This window comes from Schistocerca americana, chromosome 3 (genome assembly GCF_021461395.2).
Source record: "Schistocerca americana isolate TAMUIC-IGC-003095 chromosome 3, iqSchAmer2.1, whole genome shotgun sequence".
Lineage (NCBI taxonomy): Eukaryota > Metazoa > Arthropoda > Insecta > Orthoptera > Acrididae > Schistocerca > Schistocerca americana.
The window spans coordinates 782,922,881-782,945,133 of NC_060121.1; the positions used below are offsets into that span (position 1 = coordinate 782,922,881).

At 37.6% G+C, this 22,253-nt stretch overlaps 1 protein-coding gene across 1 annotated transcript in view; it reads right to left on the reverse strand.

Moving 5' to 3' along the window:
* Positions 1-713: 713 nt before the first annotated feature.
* The window catches only part of LOC124605385 (RING finger protein 145-like), a 176,558-nt gene continuing 155,018 nt past the window's right edge, over positions 714-22,253 (reverse strand). The window contains exons 6-7 of the mRNA XM_047137025.1: positions 15,167-15,317; positions 714-3,024 (exon numbers count right to left, since the gene is read on the reverse strand). Coding sequence (XP_046992981.1) covers positions 2,063-3,024; positions 15,167-15,317 — 1,113 coding nt within the window. The 3' untranslated portion in view covers positions 714-2,062. The remainder of the gene's footprint in view (positions 3,025-15,166; positions 15,318-22,253) is intronic.

A 22,253-nucleotide genomic window follows, 5' to 3' on the forward strand; every position in this document is an offset into this window, starting at 1 on the left:
AAAAAATACAATGTCCATGCCTGTAAAGTTATTATGGACAAATAAAGATGATGATTACTATATGAGAAATATATATACAAAAATAGCAAATTAACAAACCACAAGTGTTCACACTAAAAGCAAAAAAGATGTTCCACCATTACCCTGTTTGTAATTCATTGTTAACATTTAATTAACATTCTTACACTTTGTTGTTATTATTATCATCATCATCATCATCATCATCATCATTATTTTGAATAGTGGTCTAGGTCAGAAAAATTCAGAAGACTATAAAACTCTTGATGATGACATAATAAATTTCTCTGAAAGCCTTCTCACTTTACAAAAAATATAGTTGTATAGAAACTTTCTGGGTTCCTAAATTCTTCAACCACTTGAAGTAAGTCTGTGAAGAAGCTATTACTGCTTTTTTTTTTTTTTTTTTTTTTTTACTATGTATTACAAAGCTTCCTTGACAAAAGAAGAGTGCAATGTTATTAAGAGTTCACTTGTGTTTTTCATGACTAGCACTCATAATGAGTTGAATTTATTAAAAGTCAGCCTTTCTCACAGTTATTAGACTGCTGCTATTTTATTTGGTTAAATTAAATGCTCCATGACAGCAGTGACATTGCTATCTATGACAGCAATTAAGCCACCAAAGGGGAACTTATTTTATTTTTTACTTATTTATTTATTTATATATTTAGTAAAAAGTATACTTGATTTTATTGTGTAAATCTCAGAGAAGATGGCACTTTATGAAGATTTTAAATTCAGTTTTTCTTGTTTTTCCTGTCCGAAAAGTAGATTTAGATTTTTAAAAACATAGTAATGCTGCTCATTAACATCTCATAAAAGCAACAAACTGACACACTGAGCTCTGAGTTACCAATTGAGCTCTAAGTAACCAATAAGTGACCAATTCTGTTAAATATTCTGTCCGAAGAAATACCAATGATAAAATTAAGGGAAAAATGATAAAATTCTTTACGCTAAGAACTACACCATAGTAACAATATTTTTGCTGCTGATGAAGAGCAAGTTGTAGTTAAACAGAATAAAAACCTACAGAAGTCAATGTTTCTGTAACCTTACATACATGCATTAATCTCTGATAAAGAATCTCTATTCTAAAAATGCGAGTTTGTCTTTAAAAGTTGGATGTCACTGGTACCACTGTTTTACTTCATGTTGAATAGTACTTCAAAATGAGTATCCTACAGTCTCTATGTTTTATATGTTTACTTTCTACAAAAGTTAAATAACTGGTAAATCAGGAGAAACAATAAAAAGTGTTGACTGTCACAAAAACAAATTTGAAAATTCTTGTTGATGAGACCAGTGCAAAGCTTGTCTTTTTTCTAAAAATTCAGGTGGATTAATAACCATCCTCATCAGAATTTTTGCCCTAGCACTATGTAACTCTATTCAATCTGCAATGAAATCATGCATAGACCTCCACATTATTGTAAAAACTATCTGACCTCTTTAAAAAGCATGGTGATCGGCACTTATTACAATGGCAATTAAAAATAAATTTTAGCTTAGTAAAGACACTCTCATCAAGCATAAGCGCTTAATGTCGACAAAACATTTAGTGACTAGCACAGCAAAACAACACAAAAAAATGTACCCAATTATTCTGCCATGAAGTTGAGACACAATAAATATACCAGTTCACAATCCTTTCAGTTCTTGAGAATTAAGACAATTTTCCTTCTTTTTTTCGTGACAAAGATGTGAGTGAAAGTTTAATGTATCTTCCATTCATTTGAATTTTTCTTAGAAAACTCATGCACTTGCATGCAAATAAACAACAACAACAACAATCTCTCTCACACACACACACACACACACACACACACACACACACACACACGTACACAAACAAAACATCAGTCTTTCAGACACATACAGTTATCAGTTTGCCTAAGATACCTGTGTCCTGGAACACACCAACATCTACAGCCAAAATAGTTCCAATGATTCATCAAGTGAGGAAAATAGAATAAAATATTCACTTGACCATAACTATTGACTGGTGACTATTGTTGCTGCACACATTTATAATGATTGTTCAGTGATCACTTTCCTCATCTTGGATAGCTTTGACTAAACAGGCATCTGTTGCAAGGGAGGAGCTACTTGGCACATCTTCCTTACTGCTTTTATCTTGTACAGGGAGCATTCTGAAATCTACACTGCAGTTTATTTCAGTATTTTGTCTCTCTAGTTGATAACTGAAAGGTATGATTTGCCCTCTGTCATGTGGAGACTGAGGTCTACAGTTACTGTCCGTTTCATTGGAAACATTTGATGATGATGTTATATTTGCCGTGATAGGTTCTTCTTCAACCTGACCCATTACAATTTTCTCTTTACCAGCTAAACAGGGTTCCTCACTATAAGAGCCAAAATTGTTGTTTCTCTCCACATGAACCTCCTCAGGAAATCTCCTATGCATGCTAGTGCATGTTTCAGCCACAACTTCAGCCTCTGAGTTAGAATTCCTGACTGTTTCTAGTTCAGTCTTTGCTTCTGAAAACATATCACTTGCATTATTAATTGAACTGTTCACTACATCTTCAGGGGCACAATTGCTGGGCATAGAGGCTTCTTCATCAACTTTTTGACTTTGGTTCTCAGCTCTTATAGGATCTGGAGTTCTGCTGGAGGTCTCATTTTTCACTTTTGGAATATCTATCACTCGTGATGAGCACAGTGGACAACTGTCTTGTACGTAAAGCCATTTTCTTAAACAAGATGGGTGGAAGAGGTGCTGACATGGTGTGACACAGGCAGAAGTCATCTCAATGTAGCAAACTGGGCAAACATCATGAGCACGCGCTGCCAGCTGTTCACAAGTCGCCACTGGCAACCCTCCCACACGACGTGACGCTTCCCTGCGGAGCAGGAAACTCTGCCAGCCTGACTGTAACCTCAGATACACATTGTAGTAGCAGTGCACCAGCAATACAGAACTGTTTACCCATGACCAAGGCTGGCCATCCGTTGTCATCAGTACTGATTCATGGAAGCCTAGAACAAAATTAAATTACTTTCACTAAATCCATATCGTATACTATATTTGTAATTTACTGTTTAATTTTGTATGCCTGCTTCTGTTAAGTGTGAAAGCTGGAGACAGCATGAAAGAGTAAACAACATACACAATACAAATCACTAAACATCATGCTACGATCTTCACTGCTAATTCTATTAACTTGTTAACCACTGAGTATGTACTATTTCTGGAAGATGGGTAAATAAAAGAAAAACAAAACAATAAACAGAGGAAGTAGAAAAATACAAATTATTCCTCTCTGCAGAAACTGAGTGAACCTTACACAAGAAATATGAGTGGGATAGAGGATCAATGGGAATACATGTAGAAAACTAAAATAAATAATTAAACATGAAATGATTTATTGTTTCTGTCATTCAAAGACATCTGTTAAATGACCAGAAAAAGGTTGTATAGTGACTGTGAGGAGTACTATTTTGGTCTGAACATAAGCTGCATCCTTAGTTCTGAGTGGAGCGGGCAGCGTAGGGGGCAGGGAGAGGAAGACGGAAACACTCTCACATTACTCATTTGTAAAAACTGTTCACAATTTTTTAAATGTAGTACCACAGAAATACCTGCCCGCTAATCACAGTCTTTATTGATGTTACTTTTAGCTTCACTACCTACATTTGCTTCGTCACTGTCACTATTTCTACAACTACACACTGTTAAAAGCTTCGAAATGCATGGCAAAGAATATTTCCCATTGTACCACTTATTAGGACTTCTCCCCATTTCATTCATATTTGAAATGTTGGAAGAATAGTTGCTTAAATGATTCTATGTGCAGTGTAATCAGCATTATCTTATCTTCGAGGTCTGCAAGAGTACAATACATAGGAGGTGGTTGTATATTTATAGATTTCTCACGTAAAGCTAGGTCTTGAAATTTTGTATGTAGGCTTTCATAGGATTGTTTGCATCTATCTTCAACAGTACGATAGTTTTTTTTTTTTATTCAATATCCCCTGTTGGTCATATTTAGTAGAGGCCACGGATTTAATCAGTATTCTAGGATGGGCAACATGAGTGATTTGTAAGCTCTCTCTTTCATACACTGATTGCATTTCCTTACTCTTGTACCAATGAGCCAAAGGCTGTCACCTGCATTACTCATGACTAAGCCTATGCCATCATTTTATTTGATATCTCTACAAATTATTACACCCAGATATTTGAATGAGTATAGTTCTTTCTGTTTTGTGCAGTGTCCAGTTTCACATTTCTGAATATTTAGATCAAGTTGCCAATCTTTGCACTAATTTGGAATCTCATTAATATCTGACTGAATATTTGTGCAACTTTTTCAGACAATACACAACTGTGATATTTGCATAAAGTTTGAGGTTACTATTAATATTGTCTGCAGCGTCACTAAGACCCAATATGAATAGTAATTGTTGTAACACATTACCCTGTGACATCCATGAAGTTACTTCTACAAATGTCAATGACAGTCTGTACAGAATAACATAATGCTTCCTTGCTACCAAGGAATCCTCTATCCAGTCACAAATTTTGCTTGACATGCCCCATATGGTCTTACTTTCAATAACAAGCATGGGGTGAAGTACTGGGTCAAGTGCTTTTCACAGATCAAGAAGCACTGCAACTGCCTGATTACCTTGATCCATTGTTTTTGATGTCATGTGATAAAAGTATAAGTTGGGTTTTGCATAACCAACATTTTTGGAATTCATGCTGGTCGACATGGAGAAGGTCGTCCTGTCTGAGTTATCATGTTGGAGCTCAGAATCTGTTCAAAGATTTTACAACAAATGGATATCAAGGAAAAACTGGACAGCATTTTCCTGGACTACTTCTGTCATCCTTCTCATAGACATGTGTGAGTTGTGCTTTCTTCCATCTCAAGGGCACAGTTTTTAATTCATGGGCTCTAAATATTTAATGGGGAAAAGAGGCAAAATGTTTGTGGAAATTGATTGGATCTCTATTAGGCCCTAAAAATTTATTCAGTTTGACTGATTTCAGCTATATCTCAATGCCATTGACACCATTATGTGTGACTCATCTTTGCAGTGGTGTGACAAACTGGGACAAGACTCCTCAATTTTTCTTTGTGAAACAGATGTCAGAATTTCTGCTTTTGCGTTGCCATCCTCAATCTTAGTTCCCGTGTCATTCATGATTGCTTGGACACTTAACTTTGGTGCCACTGACAACCTTTATATTAGAATACGTTAGGGTTTTGTGAGTGAACTTTCAATGATATTCTGCTATTGTACTCAGTGAAGGCTTTACTCATTGCTCTCTTGACAGCCAATGTGTTTTGTTTAGCATTTTTTTTTATCTATAGACCTACACTTTGTTTCACATCTGTTGTGCAGTAGTTTCTGTTTCCTTAGAAGTTTTGTTCAATACTGTATATCAAGTTTCTTATTGAGATGTAAAAATACTGCTTCTTTACCTAGTATACTGAACATATAAATGTTCTTACTTGTTTTAACTGTCCTTGATAACCACTGTTGCTATGACTGCTTCATGGTCCCTAATGCCAGTTTAAATGTGGACATATTCCTAGACATCAGATGTATTTGTTGCCATTAGTTCGAATACATATCCCTCATGAGTGGGCTTCTGGGTAGTTTTCAAGATCTTATCAAGCCCACCACTTACCCAAATGTAATTATTGCAATTGACTGTTGGAAGATTAAAGTCCTCTCCAATGGAAACCATGTGGTTTGGAATGTACTTCCTTGCAAACAAATTTTGGCTTACATCCAGAGGTGAGTCTGATCTCCTAAAACTGTCATTATCTAGATTAGATAGTCACCTAGTCTAAAACAAATCTAGTTTGCACCTCACACATAGTCAGCTAGATTGCAGCCTCTGAACTGCAGAGCACACCAGACCCATTTGGACAGACCCTGTAGTTTTAACCCTATGACTGAAGTACAGGAAGTCGTGGGCTTGCTTGTCAGAGAAAGTTCTAAATCTCTGGTTCAGGCCTTTCACTTGATTCACAAAGAATCCTTTGAGTGTGGGGTAGCAAGTCTAGTCTTTAGTAAGGTTCACTTGAAAGTGTTGTGTTAACAATTGTGACAGAAAAAAAATATTAGCTGCCAGTGATTTACCATGTGCATTAGGACGGTGACAGAAAATGAATGCTCGGGAGACACAGAGATCAACCTTCCGTACGTATTACACTTCACAAAATGGGCATCATCAACATTCAAGAAATGTTCAAAATAAATTGCCAACTTACACCTTGAACATCGAATGAAAAATGGCACACCACAGTTATCATAAAAGTTCACACCATCAAAATCAATGGCAAATTAGAAATAGTGCATGACGTTCAGCTAGGTATCTACTTTTAAAGAATGCACATAGAATAATATTGATATAGTGGGGTGATGAGACTTGATGGAATGTGATGGCATACAACCGAATGCAAAACAGTCTGTCGTGGAGCTTACTGTGAAACTGGTTAACTTTTAAGGCATAGCTGCAGAGAGTGCAATAATATGTTTCCAAAGCACAGGAAAAACAAACATCAAGAGACAGAATTTGTCCAGTGAACCAGGTGGTATTAACTGCAATGCCGCACACATTTCACTAGGGATAGTTTGTTCTAAAGGAGTATGATTTTTATACACAGACCAGGAATCAAGCAAAAGCAAGTTATTTTGACACGATATTCCCCAAAAGCAGTGCTCATAGTTCTATTATGCCCATTTTTCCACTCTTGCTTGCTGTGACATAAATATTCCCTACTGCCCTTGCAAGACCATGCACTTAAGAAAGGAAGGAGAACATCTCCAACTTCTTGCAGTACAATAAATAACTTTCCAGCCAATTTACCATCCAGATTAATCATTGACATAATCGTGTATGAATGTGTTAAGGCATTGGTGTTAGTTGATTTTGATACAACTCTCTTGGTACGTTTAATTTCCACAGTTCCTTTGTACGCATTTCCTCTTCGAAACCTAACTGATCAGAGTTGAAAACAATTTCCTTACTGAACAATAAGTTTGTTTATCTCATCTACAAATTTTTGGGCTGATTCCATGGCTTCTTGTTTTTTGTCTAATTGAAGCTTTGCTTGAAATTTTGTTATCTTATGTTTTCCAATTCTGTAACATTGTTTGAAGTTATGCAACCATCCACTGCTCTCCTTGGAATCAATGTAATCTTTGTCATGCACAATTTGATGTGCATAATATAGTAGGTCACTAACATGCACATCCTGTAAATTTTATCGAGTGTCCTTGTAACAAACACGCACCAGTTTTTGTAACAAGTGTGTACTGTTTTCCCTTGAACATCCACAGTTTTTGTTATAAACTACACAGTGATATTTTTGTGGACAATTCAAAATCTGTTCACAACTGTTTTTTTCACTACATTGTAGATAATCTTCCAAGTATGTAATTATGTTTAGTACCCATTTCTTGGACAGTGATTGTCCTTTACTACATTTCATACTGGAAACAGCATCTGTGGCTCCTTGTCCAACAAGGATGATGAACTACATGGCTCAACATATGCTTCAGTACTACTTTCGTTTGTTAAGAACATATCGTCATCATTGTACTCCTCATGTACAGTGCCCACACAGTCGAGCATATATGGCACCACATATTCCACTCACTCACCTCGCAGAAATGTTAATATTTCATCTACCACTTCTTTCTCACTCTGCAGGATTCCTTTGGTTTTTTCCTGACAAAACATCAACTTCGGCAGCTGTTGTTGTAGATATAATGCAATTTTCGCTTTGTTTATCACTGCCATTGTTCTGCACTGTATCAAACACCAGTAGCACTGAAGCACTGTTGTGAGTCACTTGCCGACTAAGCAGTTCAACTATGTTCACCATTGGATACTTGCAGTCCAACACCTTGCTGACATTAGCAGCCAGTGTTGTGATTGCATGGTAGACAATATGTGGGATGTCGAATGCCCGTAAACATCACTGCCTTTTGTGACCTCGCACTCAAGGGGTTCCTTGTAAGATCCAGGTTGCCATGATCAGTTCTGGGGAGAATGCTGCAGATTGTGTCCTTTGTTAATATCACTGGCCAAGGGCGATCTTCACCATCTTCTCTGCCACAGTTGTTGGAATGAACCAGTTACAATCTTGGAGCTCAGATGACAGGCACCATTTGTTCCAATGTGCAGCACAATCTGCAGTTGGTTGCACCTGGTTCACTCAATGGCTGCAGAATAGCCTGCAGCATTTTGAATGAAGCCTCCAGGCATACACACTGAATGTGCAATATGTTTGTTCCCATCCTCACTGCCTTTTGCCAATATATGTTGTCCTTGCTTCCTTTCAAGGCACAAGATACCTGATCAAATGAACATCTGCAATTGAGGAAAATACTTACAGAATAAAGATCTACTGCAGTTGCCAGTAATTTCTTGATTTATTCCAAGACTGGTTTCAAAGCATGAAGTTTTATCTTCAGGTGCCACCAACAGTTATGGGAACATAAATGTGTGGTGGTCGGACCAGTCAGTCAAGGGGGGGGGGGGGGGGGGGGGGGGTTCACACCAATGGCAAACAAATGCATGGGAGCATAGGACCAGCAACCAGAGTGATTGCCTGGACAGCATGACACAAAAGTCATGCATCAAACAAATGCATGGGAGCATGAGACAAGCAACCACCTGGACAGCATGACATAGAAGTCGTTCTGACATGGGTGTGACCTCCATGACTGACTGGCCCAACCACCAAACATTTATGCTCCCACAATTATTTTGTGGTACATGAAGGTGAAGCTTTATGATTCGAAACTGGTCATGGAAAACATTAAGAAATTACTGCCAACTGAAGAGGTTTTTTTATTTTATGAGTCCTTTAAAGGCAGCACTTTTTAAACCTTTTGTTGATCAAATCAGGTCATATTGTGCACCATAGGAAGAAACCATTCACGCTGAAGGCTGACCACTGACAATCTTGCCTGATGGAGTGAATGTGTGATCCTCTTCTAAGATCCAATTGTAACAGTGCTTTTAGAGATGGTCTTTAAGTGCTGGTTTATGACAGAAACAAGCATCTGCAGTTTCAAAACCATATCTCAAGTTAGTATGTTCTTGATTATATTTCTTTCCCAAGGTGTGAAGTGACCTTTAAGTGTCTCCAACTTTAACACATCTCTCTGACTGACTGGTGCACCAGTTATACAATTCCAAACAGTAACTAAGCAAAAGATAAAGGTTAGCTAAAGAAACACCCTGAGGAAGGCCACCAGCAGCAGTGCCTGAAACGTTGGAAATTTTACACACTGGCAATGCGGTCACAGACCCAGAAGAATTTTACCGACTGTGACAATGGCTGCAGAAGCCTGTACTATTGTAACTGACCTGCCCATCAATAATTATGTTGCCTTCCTGCCATGTAATCCCTTGAAGAAGTTTTCCTTAGACAAAGTTTTACACTTCAGATAATGTGGGGTGGGGGCAGTAACTGCAATATCATACACGTCCCTGTTTTATTGTTTTCTGTTGGTCTTAAGTAGATACTTTTCACCTCCTTTATAGTCTGCTGCTGTATTGCTCAGCATGTCCCAAAACATGGGTCTCTTGCAGGATTGCCAATCTAGTGCAGAAATTGGTAGTGTGACTGCTGCATTTGGATTACAAGCTTCTGGACATAACCGGCCATCTCAATGCCAATGAAGAATGGAGTCGAACAGAGAGATCACTTCTTTGCAGAAATCTGAAGCACCAGCCAATACCACTGTGGAATTCATATAAGGTCTTCACAATCTTCAAGGCACTAAACCAGAATATACACTATACAAAGGAGGATGGGGTGGGGATGGGGTGGGATTTGGAGAAGAAGCACCATGAAGGAATTCTCCAAGTGGGATGGAAACTCCAAATTCAGAAACACTGGGTCATTTATTTAAGAGAAAGAGCTTCACAAATTGGACATGTCAATAAAGTGTCAGTCCATCCCTGGCCCTTATGCAAGAAGTTTTTCAGCTTGGCACTTATTGACAGTTTTTGGAAGTCCTCCTGAATGATACTGGCATGTTAAATCATCAAAATCCCAACCTGATTGGATTGCCCTGGCCACAATGCTCAACATTCTCAACTGGGGAGAAAATTGGTGAGGGTTTGGCAAGCATGACGACAAGAATTAGTAACTATAGCGTGTGAAGGCAGGCATCACCTTGCTGAAATGTAAGCCCAGGATGACTTGCCATGAAGAGCAACAAAAGGGGGAATAAAACATCATTAATGTACTGCTGCACTGTAAGGGTGCCGCAGTTGAGAACCAAAGGGGGACCTGCTATTAAAGGAAATTGCACTCCAAATTATCACTCCCGGTTGACAGGCCGTATGGCAGGCAACAGTCAGGTCGGTATCCCATTGCTATCTGGAGCATCTCCAGACACATCTTCAGCTTGGAATCTCATTGACTGGAGTAGAATTTTCTTCAGTGATGAGTGCCCTGATGACCAGCAAAGAACTGTCTGGAGACATTCCAGGCAGCATGAGATACCAACCTGACTGTTGCCCACTGTACAGCCTGACAAACAGGATGATAGTCTGAGATGCCATTTCTTCTCATAGCAGGATCTCTTTGGTTGTCAACTGTGACACCCTTACAGCACAGCAGTATGTTGACAATGTTTGGAGGATTATAAGCACAGTGCTCAAACCAGCTCAGTATTTTGATGAGCTAATGTGCCGATTGGATAGAATTTGCCACAATATCCCCCAGGAAGGCTTCCAACAACTCTTATCAATCAATACCAAGTTGAATGATTGCTTGCATGAGGACCAGAGGTGTACTAACTGCTACTGATTTGCTCAGTTTGTGGAGCTGTTTCTCTCAAATAAATCATCCAATGTTTATGAAATTGTAATCAATTATTTGTCTGTACATGTACATCACATCTACCGATTTCCATCCCATTTAGATATAATTTCTTCATGGTGTGTCCTTTTTTTGTGTTACAGTGTATGTTAAGATCAAACAATGGAAAATCCAGGATGGAATGTAACAATACCAGAGAAGGAAAGTTGCTACTCACCATATAGCAGAGATGCTGAGTCACGATAGGCACAACAAAAAGATTCACACAATTAAAGCTTTCAGCTATTAAGGCCTTTGTCAGCAGTATACACACATACACACACACTCTCACATAAACGCAACTTGCACACACGTCTACAGTCTCGGAGAGCAGGGACATGCTGAGTAGCAACTTTCCTTCTCTAGTGTATGTTAAGAGGTAGATACGGCATTTTACAGACTGTAAGATGCACTTTTTTCTTCAAAAAATTGCCTCCAAAATTCAAGTGTGTCTTATACTCAAGATTAATATAAGAATGTCCAGTGTTCGATTTAAAGTTCCCGCCAGTCTGAAAAACAGCCATGTAATCAATGCTGTGAGAAATCTATCTCTATCTGGCAACAATGGATTCAACTGGCAGCAGCAGTACAGCGATGCCACGAACATGAGTTGTGCGGATTCAAAAGCTTGCTAACACTGTCTCCCTCCCACCCTGCCATCACAAACCCAGAGCACTATCTAGCCTATGATGCACAATGCAGTCTATAGTGCCAATGAACTTGAACTGAAAGTGACTTGTGCCACCAGTAACAGTGTAATATTTTTGTTAGTAGCTAGTTTCATAACAGAAAAAATAAAAGGTATACATAAGATAGGGCTATAAACTGAAAGTAATAGCATATGCAGAAGAACATGGGAACAGAGCAGCTGAGCGGCATTTTGGCCCTCCATCAACAGAAAAAATCATTCACAATTGGCAGGCTAGTAAAAAAGAACTGAAAAAAAAAGTGTAAGACTAAATGTGCAAATGAGGACTGAATGGAAAATAGCCAAAACACAGAGATGACGTATTGAAATGGATTAATGTATACCATCAAAGTAACATTAGAATTAACAAAAAAAAATGTTTCAAATACACACTCGTAAGCTAGCACTACAGTGAAATCAACAGACTTTGAGGGTGGAGTTGTTTGGTGCTACAGGTTTATGAAGTGTCATGGACTTACCATGCGAACCAAAACCAAAGTATTTCAGAAAATGCCACAAGAGTATGAAGAGAAAGTATTATATTTCCAGCATTTAATTATTCAACACTGAAAGAAAACCAGTGTGTAACTAACCCAAATACTGACTATGGATGAAACTCCTCTGGCATCTGCTGTGCCGAGTAACAGAAATGATGCCATGAAAGGTGTTAAAACTATAACTATAAAAATAAGTGGATATGAAAAACTGCAATACACTGTTGTCCTTTCATGTTGTGCTGACAGTACTAAACATCATGTGATGGTCATTTTCAAGTGCAAAACAATGCCAAAACTTCCGCTAATTTCAAGTTGCCACCCCTCGTACAGCACTTGTCACTCAACAACATCTTTGTATCTGTATTTCCGCCTCGACTGACCTCTCTGCCCAAACTCTTTGCCTTTACGTATGTCTGCTTGTGTCTGTATATGTGCGGATGGCTGTGTGTGCGCACGGGTGTGTGTGCGCATGCGCGCATGCGCGCATGCGCGCATGCGCTCATGCGCTCTTCTGTATACCTCCCCTTTTTCCCCCTAAGGTAAGTCTTTCCGCTCCCGGGATTGGAATGACTCCTTACCCTCTCGCTTAAAACCCACATCCTTTTGTCTTTCCCTCTCCTTCCCTCTTTCCTGATGAAGCAACCGTGGGTTGTGAAAGCTTGAAATTTGTGTGTTTTTTATTGTGTCTATCTACCAGCACTTTCTTGTTAAAAAACACACAAACACACAGACAAATTTCAAGCTTTCGTAACTCCAGGTTGCTTCATCAGGAAAGGGGGAAGGAGAGGGAAAGACGAAAGGATGTGGGTTTTAAGGGAGAGGGTAAGGAGTCATTCCAATCCCGGGAGCGGAAAGACTTACCTTAGGGGGAAAAAAGAACAGGTATACATTCGCACGCACGCACGCGCACACACACACGCACACACACACGCAGACACACATATCCATCTGTACATATACAGATACAGGCAGACATATGTATCCATTAAAATATATATTGAAAAATATAGCCCCATGTCTATTCGGATGTTTATTAGAGCTTCGTGTAAAAATCTCAAAGACAACTGGTTGAGTACTTTTCATGATTTTTGGTAGCAACTTATTGAATATAATGGGAATCCGCGGATGGAACAATAGATGAAGTAAGGGAAAGGCAACCAGTCATCTAGAGCAGGTTGATGTGTGATGGAAAAACACACATAACCGGAAACAGCGTTCACTGGCTTTCAAACTCAGGCTTGTTTTGCAGCACACACATTCAGACATGAAGCTACACAGACACCCAAAAGTGGCTGCAGTAGAGTGTGTTTGGGTGCGTGTGTAAATGTGTGTACTTTCCACTGGAGGAGGGGGGGACACAGAGTTTGAAAGCTAGTGGATACTATTTTCTGTTATGTGTATCTATGGATCAAACATCTGTTTGCTGTAGGGAAGTGGTTGCCTTTCTCTTATTTTACATTTAGTTTGACATCAAGTGTTATGATACCTTTGTAGTTTTGACATTTTTATTCAGAGGTTCTCTCTTGACTACAGAATTCATGAAGTGAGCAGGGGAGCACATATGTGGGCTTGACATGTATTATGTGCAATGTAGAACTAAAATGTGATGAAAATAATGTCATGTAAAGTTATATTGTTATATCATTTTATCTAAATGATCCTAATGGTTCTGTTTTCAAGGAGGTAGGTGGGAATCTGTATGTTATCTCATTTCATTTTATTGTAGCAAATTGTGTATAACAACTATTAAAATTGTAGTACTGAACAATTTATATTTTGATAGTTTCAGTTGTGATTGGTGTGCAGAAAATAAAGAGAAAATAATCCTTCATTTTTTCCCTTGTTAATATTTATCTTAATATTGTAGATAGCATAGGCATAGACCACATTTAGGGCATGTCCATCCGCACAGGGTTTTTCTTTGACTTACTTGCCATGAGGTGTCACTGTGCACAGTACAGTGCTACCTGACAATAGTAAAAGGCATAGTTGTGTTTTAGTGTTCTTATAGTACCGAATATCATGTGTGCAGCTTTTAAGCCCAGTAATGTGGTAAACCACTTTATTACATGTTGTTTCCAACTACTGCCTATGTAATATTTTTACTTGTACTACATGTTTAGTTTTTATTTACAATATTGTGTATCAGGCTAATCACGGACTGCCTATAAACATGACTGTAACCCAAATCATATGTATTTAATGGGTTAAATACTGTAACTGCTGTTTTTATTCTGTTTTAAGACAGACTTTATCCTGGTAAAAACAACTTATGGTTGCTTTGTAGTCTGTGTTCTAATTTTCTGATTTCTATGCAGTTAATTGAGAACTGCTGTAAAGCTGAAGTGTTATAGTACACAAAATAAAAATAAAATGGAAATAACAGCCGATACAGGAAACTTATTTCTTTCAAGGAAAAAAATCTGGTAAATAATTGCATCAGAATCAATGAAGACAAAAATGAAACAAAATAAATGGAACAGATGAAGAGTTTGTTGCTACACTACTTTATTATTATTAACTAATCTTACCAAAAAGCTCAGTAATTGGCAGTTTCGGTTACGTCTACTTATAAAACACCAACACACAATAAGCAAACCCTGCAGCTATATGCATAGAGTACATTAGACATTTCATAAAATAAATAAAAATAAAAATAAAGAAATGAAAGAAAGAAAGAAATCAGCTGATATTTAATATTTTCACATAGTTAATGGCACACAAAATTCCTCTCTAAATAGAATTACTTTACATTTAAAACTATGTTTTACAATACAGAAAAAATAGTGTTTTATGTGACATACACAGCACATGGAAGTAAATTGCAGTAGTTTACTGGAAAATGCATTTTTGCATGCTGCACAATAATTTTTATTTTATTTGTGTACCCTGACACATTTTGTCCTTTTAACAAGGCATAAATGAAATAAAAAAGCTTAATGTGCAAAAAGTCATTTTTTAGCACTCTACTGCAATTTACATACAGCTGCTGCAAAAAGTGACCATCAATCAAAATTTTCATGAAAGTAGTTTATACGGTATTGAAAAAAAAATAGCTATTAAGTTAATGAAAGAAACATAAATACCTGCTCCAACTACAAGAACTGCAACAAGAAACTCCAATACCCTTGTAACAGCTCTAGCATAGTAAACAAGATCATCCAACGCTTCCCACGAAGAATCTTTGTACAGGTTATCAAACATGAATAAACAATAAACAACGATTGATCCTGCAACCTGTAAAAAAAATATTTTTAGTGAGAGTAAGTTAAAGTATTATTGAAATAAAGCTACAGAGTGCAATTTTTGTGGAAAATCTTATTAGGTGTAGATACCCAACTGTTCATTAACTGAAACTAATGTATGAGTCACTTTTTTTAACAAAGTCTCTGTGAGACTCTGCTTTGAACTGCGATTTGTTGTGAAGTCTTCGAATTTGGATGAGTAACACACAGCACTGTGTTAATTGCATTATCAGTCATTCAACATATGAAATCTCTCATACTGACCATGATATTTCAGTCTAGCAGTTCTATTTTCCTTTTCTTGACTGCAAGTGTAATACGCACGTAAAAATTTGTAAAGTAGATTCTATTATTACTATGGATGTATTTGAACAGATTTGGTTTCTTGGTTGGCAATGAATATTTTTTCATTAGCTATAAACCACTTCTTTATTAAAACTAAATCTTTCAATCAAACACTGGACGATGCTCAAGTACCTATATGCAATGACAAAGAGCATAATTAGATGCAATGATAACAAATATGGACTTTGAAGATGAAAGACAGTGAGAGGCTGGAGGCGTTTGAGATGTGGACATGGCAGAGAATGGAAAGAGTAAGTTTGATGGACAGAGTAAAAAATGAAGAGGTACTGAGAAGAATGGGAGAGAAAAGACAGTTACTAGATGTAATAAAAAGAAGGAAAAGAAATTGGATTGGTCATATATTAAGACAGAATGATCGACTGATAAAAACAGTTTTAGAAGGTTATGTAGAAGGGAAAAGGAAGCGAGGAAGGAAGAGATTTCAGATACTGGATGACATGATGGATGGTACAACATACAGCAGCCTTAAGAAGGAAGCAAAGGATTGCAGAAAATGGAGAGGCGATGGACCTGCTAATATAGTAGAAAACTGATGATGATGATGATGATGATGATGATGATGATGATGATCACAAACCAAAAAAGTCGTCATGTATGTCCATGAAACATTCATCACACAACTACGCTTATGACAACTGATGTGGTAATTCACATCAAACCAATGTTATACATTAATTACATCAAAATTACAGAATGCAGTAGCAGATTAATACATTAGGCAAAATATTTTCAGGGCTAAATGCAAGTCAGACTGAAGTTGCATATACAATAGCAATACAAGGTAGATCTCTGGGAGGGGATTCGAGAAGTAGAATATCAAACTTATGAAAAAGAATTGCTTGGTTTCCTATGCTTTATATCCTACTATTAAAATTTTTCATCAACACCAGAGACAAACCTTGTATGACTACATCCACAGAAATCATCTTTGGAATGACTTCTACAATCACTTACACTCTTTTTCTGATTAAATAGAATATGTCACTTCTGTCAGATCTTGTGCTCCACATTAACAAAATTTTGTGTAACAAATAAATCACATACTTCCCTGCATTCCACAATTTCAGTAACTTATAGTTAATGCATAAAATTGATCTAGATACAAAAAATCATGTTTAAACTGGTTACCTGTTATTAATGCCATTCTTTAGAAGTACATTTATGCAAACAATGTCATGTCCATGTATGAAAGGTTCAGAATTAAAGATTAACCATTTGATTTACATTGTTTTCAAGCTTTAGGTATCTATATCTACAGCCAAACTCTGAAAACTGTGAGAACTGTATGGGAAAGTATGTCATACTGTACTAGTCATTAGGGCTTTTTCCCAAGCCATTTACCTATGGAGGGCAGGAAGAATGATTGGTTAAATTCCTCTGCACACAGTAATTGGTGTAATCTTGTTTTCACAATCTCCATGGGAGTGACATGTAGAGGGTTGTAAAATATTCCTAGGTTCATAATTACACATTGGTTCTAGAAACTTTATGTGTAGGGTTTCACAGTGTAGATTGTGTGTATCTTCAAGTGACTGCCAGTTCAGTTTGTTCAGCATTTTCATGGCACTCTCCAGAAGGGTCAAACAAACTTGTAACCATCCATGGTGCCCTTATTTATATCCATTCAGTATCCCCCGTCACACTTATCTGGTACAGATTCCACACACTAGAGCAATATTCCAGGACGGGGCACACAAGTTGTCACGAAGCAAGCTGGGATATTTTTACTTCCCCTATAGTTTCTCCATCTGCCTCTTTAAAATTTATTTTTTCAATTTTAACTAATTACCATTAACATACGTAAGTTCTACTCTGCATTTTCATAAAAGAGAAAGGATGGCCCTCAGTTTTAAAGAATGTGACACCAGATCTAATTTTCTGCTTAATTTTATGTATGTAATGGATTTTCTAATTTATTTGGACTATTCCTAGTTAGTATCTTTTGTTATAGGATGAAATCAGTAATCGTTTCATAAATTAAATTCTATTGTTGACGTATAAACAAATATAAATTTTATATAAAAACAAAGATGAGGTGACTTACCGAACAAAAGCGCTGGCAGGTCGATAGACACACAAACAAACACAAACATACACACAAAATTCAAGCTTTCGCAACAAACTGTTGCCTCATCAGGAAAGAGGGAAGGAGAGGGGAAGACGAAAGGAAGTGGGTTTTAAGGGAGAGGGTAAGGAGTCATTCCAATCCCGGGAGCGGAAAGACTTACCTTAGGGGGAAAAAAGGACAGGTATACACTCGCACACACGCACATATCCATCCACACATACAGACACAAGCAGACATATTAATTAATATGTCTGCTTGTGTCTGTATGTGTGGATGGATATGTGCGTGTGTGCGAGTGTATACCTGTCCTTTTTTCCCCCTAAGGTAAGTCTTTCCGCTCCCGGGATTGGAATGACTCCTTACCCTCTCCCTTAAAACCCACTTCCTTTCGTCTTCCCCTCTCCTTCCCTCTTTCCTGATGAGGCAACAGTTTGTTGCGAAAGCTTGAATTTTGTGTGTATGTTTGTGTTTGTTTGTGTGTCTATCGACCTGCCAGCGCTTTTGTTCGGTAAGTCACCTCATCTTTGTTTTTATATATAATTTTTCCCACGTGGAATGTTTCCTTCCATTATATTGATATCACAAATATAAATTTTGTAATAATTGTAAACATTTGGAAGATGAAAGGCTAGTATTCTTAAAGTATCTATTTGGCTCTAGTCGAAAACATGTTAGCAACACCAGACCTTCATTAATTCCAAAATAACTAATGGTTTTGTGAAAAGTATTGTTTATGTAACCACATAAGTTAATTTCATCATTTAAACAAATAATTCAGTTTAGCTCTTGTGATAGAAGAAACTGTTAAAAAGATGTAACTTTTCAATGTATTCAGTTAATTTAAAGAGTTAAGTTTAAATTGTAATTTCCATAAATTAAACTTTGAACAATGTGTAGTTTCAGCACATATTATTGTGATGATACACAAGGGCCTGAATTTTGGTCACAGTGACAGTCAGCCCACACCCAAGTTTCAGACGAGGAACCTGTGTTGGTTAGAACAACAACAATGCATCAGCTTAGCAGTGCAATAAGTGTTACACAATTAGGCCGTGTGTTGAAACAGTGACAGTGTCTGCTCCATGCATACCTTTCTATTCTTCAAGAACTGTGAACTTTGTGGTTAGGCTTTTACCGTTTATAGATGTTCAACAGGAAACTATTTTAGCAGTATGTGGATGTTCGCCTGCAACCTATTAATGAGGCTTATCAAAAGTTAAACAACAGTGCATTGGCCAGATATAACTGTGTATTATTCAGGGGTTGTGAAAAGTGAAAGTAAAAGTAAAAGACTGTGAAATGCAACTGTGCATCTGTTGGCTACATCATTCAAAGCAGTCAGTGTTTACTTACAAACCCCATTTTTCAGCCAGTGTACCAATGCAGTACCTTGACACTAAGGGCAATCAACAAGCGAAGAAATAAACAAATCTGGTGAACTATTACAAAATGTTGCGTTTGCAGTCTCCTTTCATAGACTGACTGGATTTCCCTAATATTCTACTGCCAATGAAGTGTTTAAATGAACCATTATGCTACATTATGTCAATTAACTCATTACAGTGATTGATTGTAAGAATAAAATGTAACTGTGTACAAGACTTGGTTCACTAATCCTACGAAACTTTAAAAATGTGTGTGACATGAAATTTATCATTAGTATTGATTTTATATCATGATATATAGAGATTTGTTTCCTGTAACTTTAACACATAAATCTCTTGTACCCTCAGTTTTCATAGAGGTGATACTTAGAAAGCCTGTAATACATTTACACTTATCACAACTGTGTAACTCAGTAATTCTTGTACATTGACTTTCCAATTAGTTACGGATTTTTCCAAAGTTTTGGTGCTTAGTAATTTGTTTCTGGACATTAAAATGGCTGTGAAAGTAGGCATATTCTTCTTTGCTCATTTTATGAGTTTAATCCTATCCCCTGCCACATGAATTTATTGCCTGATTTTACTAGCTTTTTCCATTATAAATTGTTTAATAAAATCGAATTCCCATGTTTGAGACACTTCAAATCTATAGTTTCTATTTTCAGGTACAGAACTTTAATTAGATTTAGCAGAGTCAGGGCCACTCTGATATTTTAATTTCGTCCAGTGCACAAGTCCAGAAACTGAAGAATGTGCTTGAAGTGTCTGGCATTTTCAAGCAAAGGAAGAAAAATTCATTGCAAGCACAAATTTAATTTATCAAAGGCCTTCGACACTATTGGCCACAATACTCTACTGCTCAGACTCAAAGCTGTACAGGTGTTTCTGTGCCTGCTGTTGAAATTATCTGATAGAATTCAAACAGTTCACTTCAACAACCAATATTTTATTTTCATGCCTGCTAACTAAGGTGTCTCTTCAAGGGTCAATCTTCGGCCCACTTTTGTTCATATTATATATGAATGACATACCAAGCAATACAATATATGAGTCACCAAACTGTTAACAGATGATGTGAAATCTCCTATTCGCCATTGCATTCATATCACAGCTGTTTGTGAGAAACTGGTCTAAAAAAGTACCCCCTCTCTCTCCATCTCTCAAAGTGAGTGTGTGTGTGTGTGTGTGTGTGTGTGTGTGTGTGTGTGTGTGTGTGCGTGTGCGCGGGGAGGGGGGGGGGGGGGGAGGGGCAGGAAGCACCACGAAGGAATTATCAGAATGGGATGAAAATTGGTAGATGTTATGTACATGTAAAAACAAACAGATGCAGTTATTTGTCTTGACAGAGTTGTTGGATGTCCTCCTGAGGGATATCACATCAAAATCCTGAGCTGGTTGGAGGGCTCTGCCCATAATGCCATAAACATTCTCAACTAGCGAAAGACACGGCAACCTTTCTGAGCAAGGTAGGGGTTGGCAAGCATGATGAAAAACAGTAGAAACCCTTGCTGTGTGTGGATGGGCATCATCTTGTAAACTGGTCCTGCTATGAAATGTACTGGCAAGCCACACCATCACTCCTGGCTATTGGGCCATATGGTGGGCAACAGTGGGCTTGGTAACCTACTGATGTCCATGGTGTCTCCAGACATGTCGCTGCTGGCCAATGGGACTCAGTTCAAAGCGGGACTCATAACTAAAGACAATTCTACTCCAGTCAATGAGATTCCAGGCTGAATGCGCCTGACACCACTGCAAACGGTCTTGTTGGTGTACAGGGGTCAGTGGTAGCTGGTGCAGGGGGTGCCATGAGCTCAGCCCCCTTTCTGTGAACTGTCTATTAATGGTCCTTGGGGTCACCGAAGCACCAGTGGCATGTCAGATCAACGATAAAGAGGAATCTGGCACTCTGAATGCCTCTCTGACAATTGCTCGATCCTCATGTTTGGTTGTTCCTGTAGGTTAACCACTTGCTTCTTGATGCTGTGTTTGGCCATAATTCACCCGTTACTGGCAACATCATCAGATAGTGGCAACACTCAGATTCAAATGTCGAGATTATGCCCTGGTATTGACAGTCCTCTTTTTCCTATCCTTGCCAGCTGTGTGGTGAAACTGTGCTGCAACATCACACTTTCATCCATTGGCCATTGAATTTTACTATTTTGCGTTTCCTGTCAATACCTATATGAATATCAATTTCTGACCAATTTGTATAACTTCTTCATGGAGGGATGCCTTTTTTTCTCAGAGTGTACATAATGGAACAAGGTTATAACATATTTTACAGAATTTTTTAATCAAAACTACAGTTAGGAGGCCATTTTGAAATGTGGGTAATTTTCACAAACTGGGAACTGGGGTCACAAGACAAGGTGGCTTGTAAGTTTGCAAACACTACAACATTTTCATTCATAAATCATTTTTATTTACTGGAATTTTGCATGCAAATATTTTACAAATCAATAATAAAAGTGATTAGGAAGTGCTACACCCCCCCCCCCCCCCCCCCTCCACCCAACATCATAAGATTTGCCATCTTAATTTTTGTTTCACATGATGAATATTTTCATACTTTTAAACAGAAAAAAATTCAGAAGGGCCTTTTCCCTGTCTTGCTAGTTCTCATGCTTTTTCAATAAAACGGCTTTGATTGTTGCATCAAATGGCTAAAATACTTTCCTAATTTTAGCTGACAGTAGAAGTGTGACTGTTGTGATATGGCAACAGTTTTATAATTGTTCTCACTCTGAGCTTCCTAAATTAAGATTTCTGGCATATCAGATGGAAATCTTATTTGTTTACTGACATAAGTATCAAAAGGTCACATACAATAGTAATTAACTCTTTCTTGTTTCCCCATTACAAATTTTCATAAAAAGCATTGACAGATCAATGTTTCAGAAAAACTTCAAATCATCCAGACCTTTCCTACAACATACACACTATCTTTATAAATCATTATGGAAAACAAATGTTCTGTAGATTTTATGTCAGCAGAGGTATGTTAGAAGAAAAGCAGTAGTAGAAAAGCGATTGTTTTAATAGACATGTCAAGGAATAGTCAAACTGATATTGAACTACTGAAGCTAAGAAGTGTCTGTGAAAA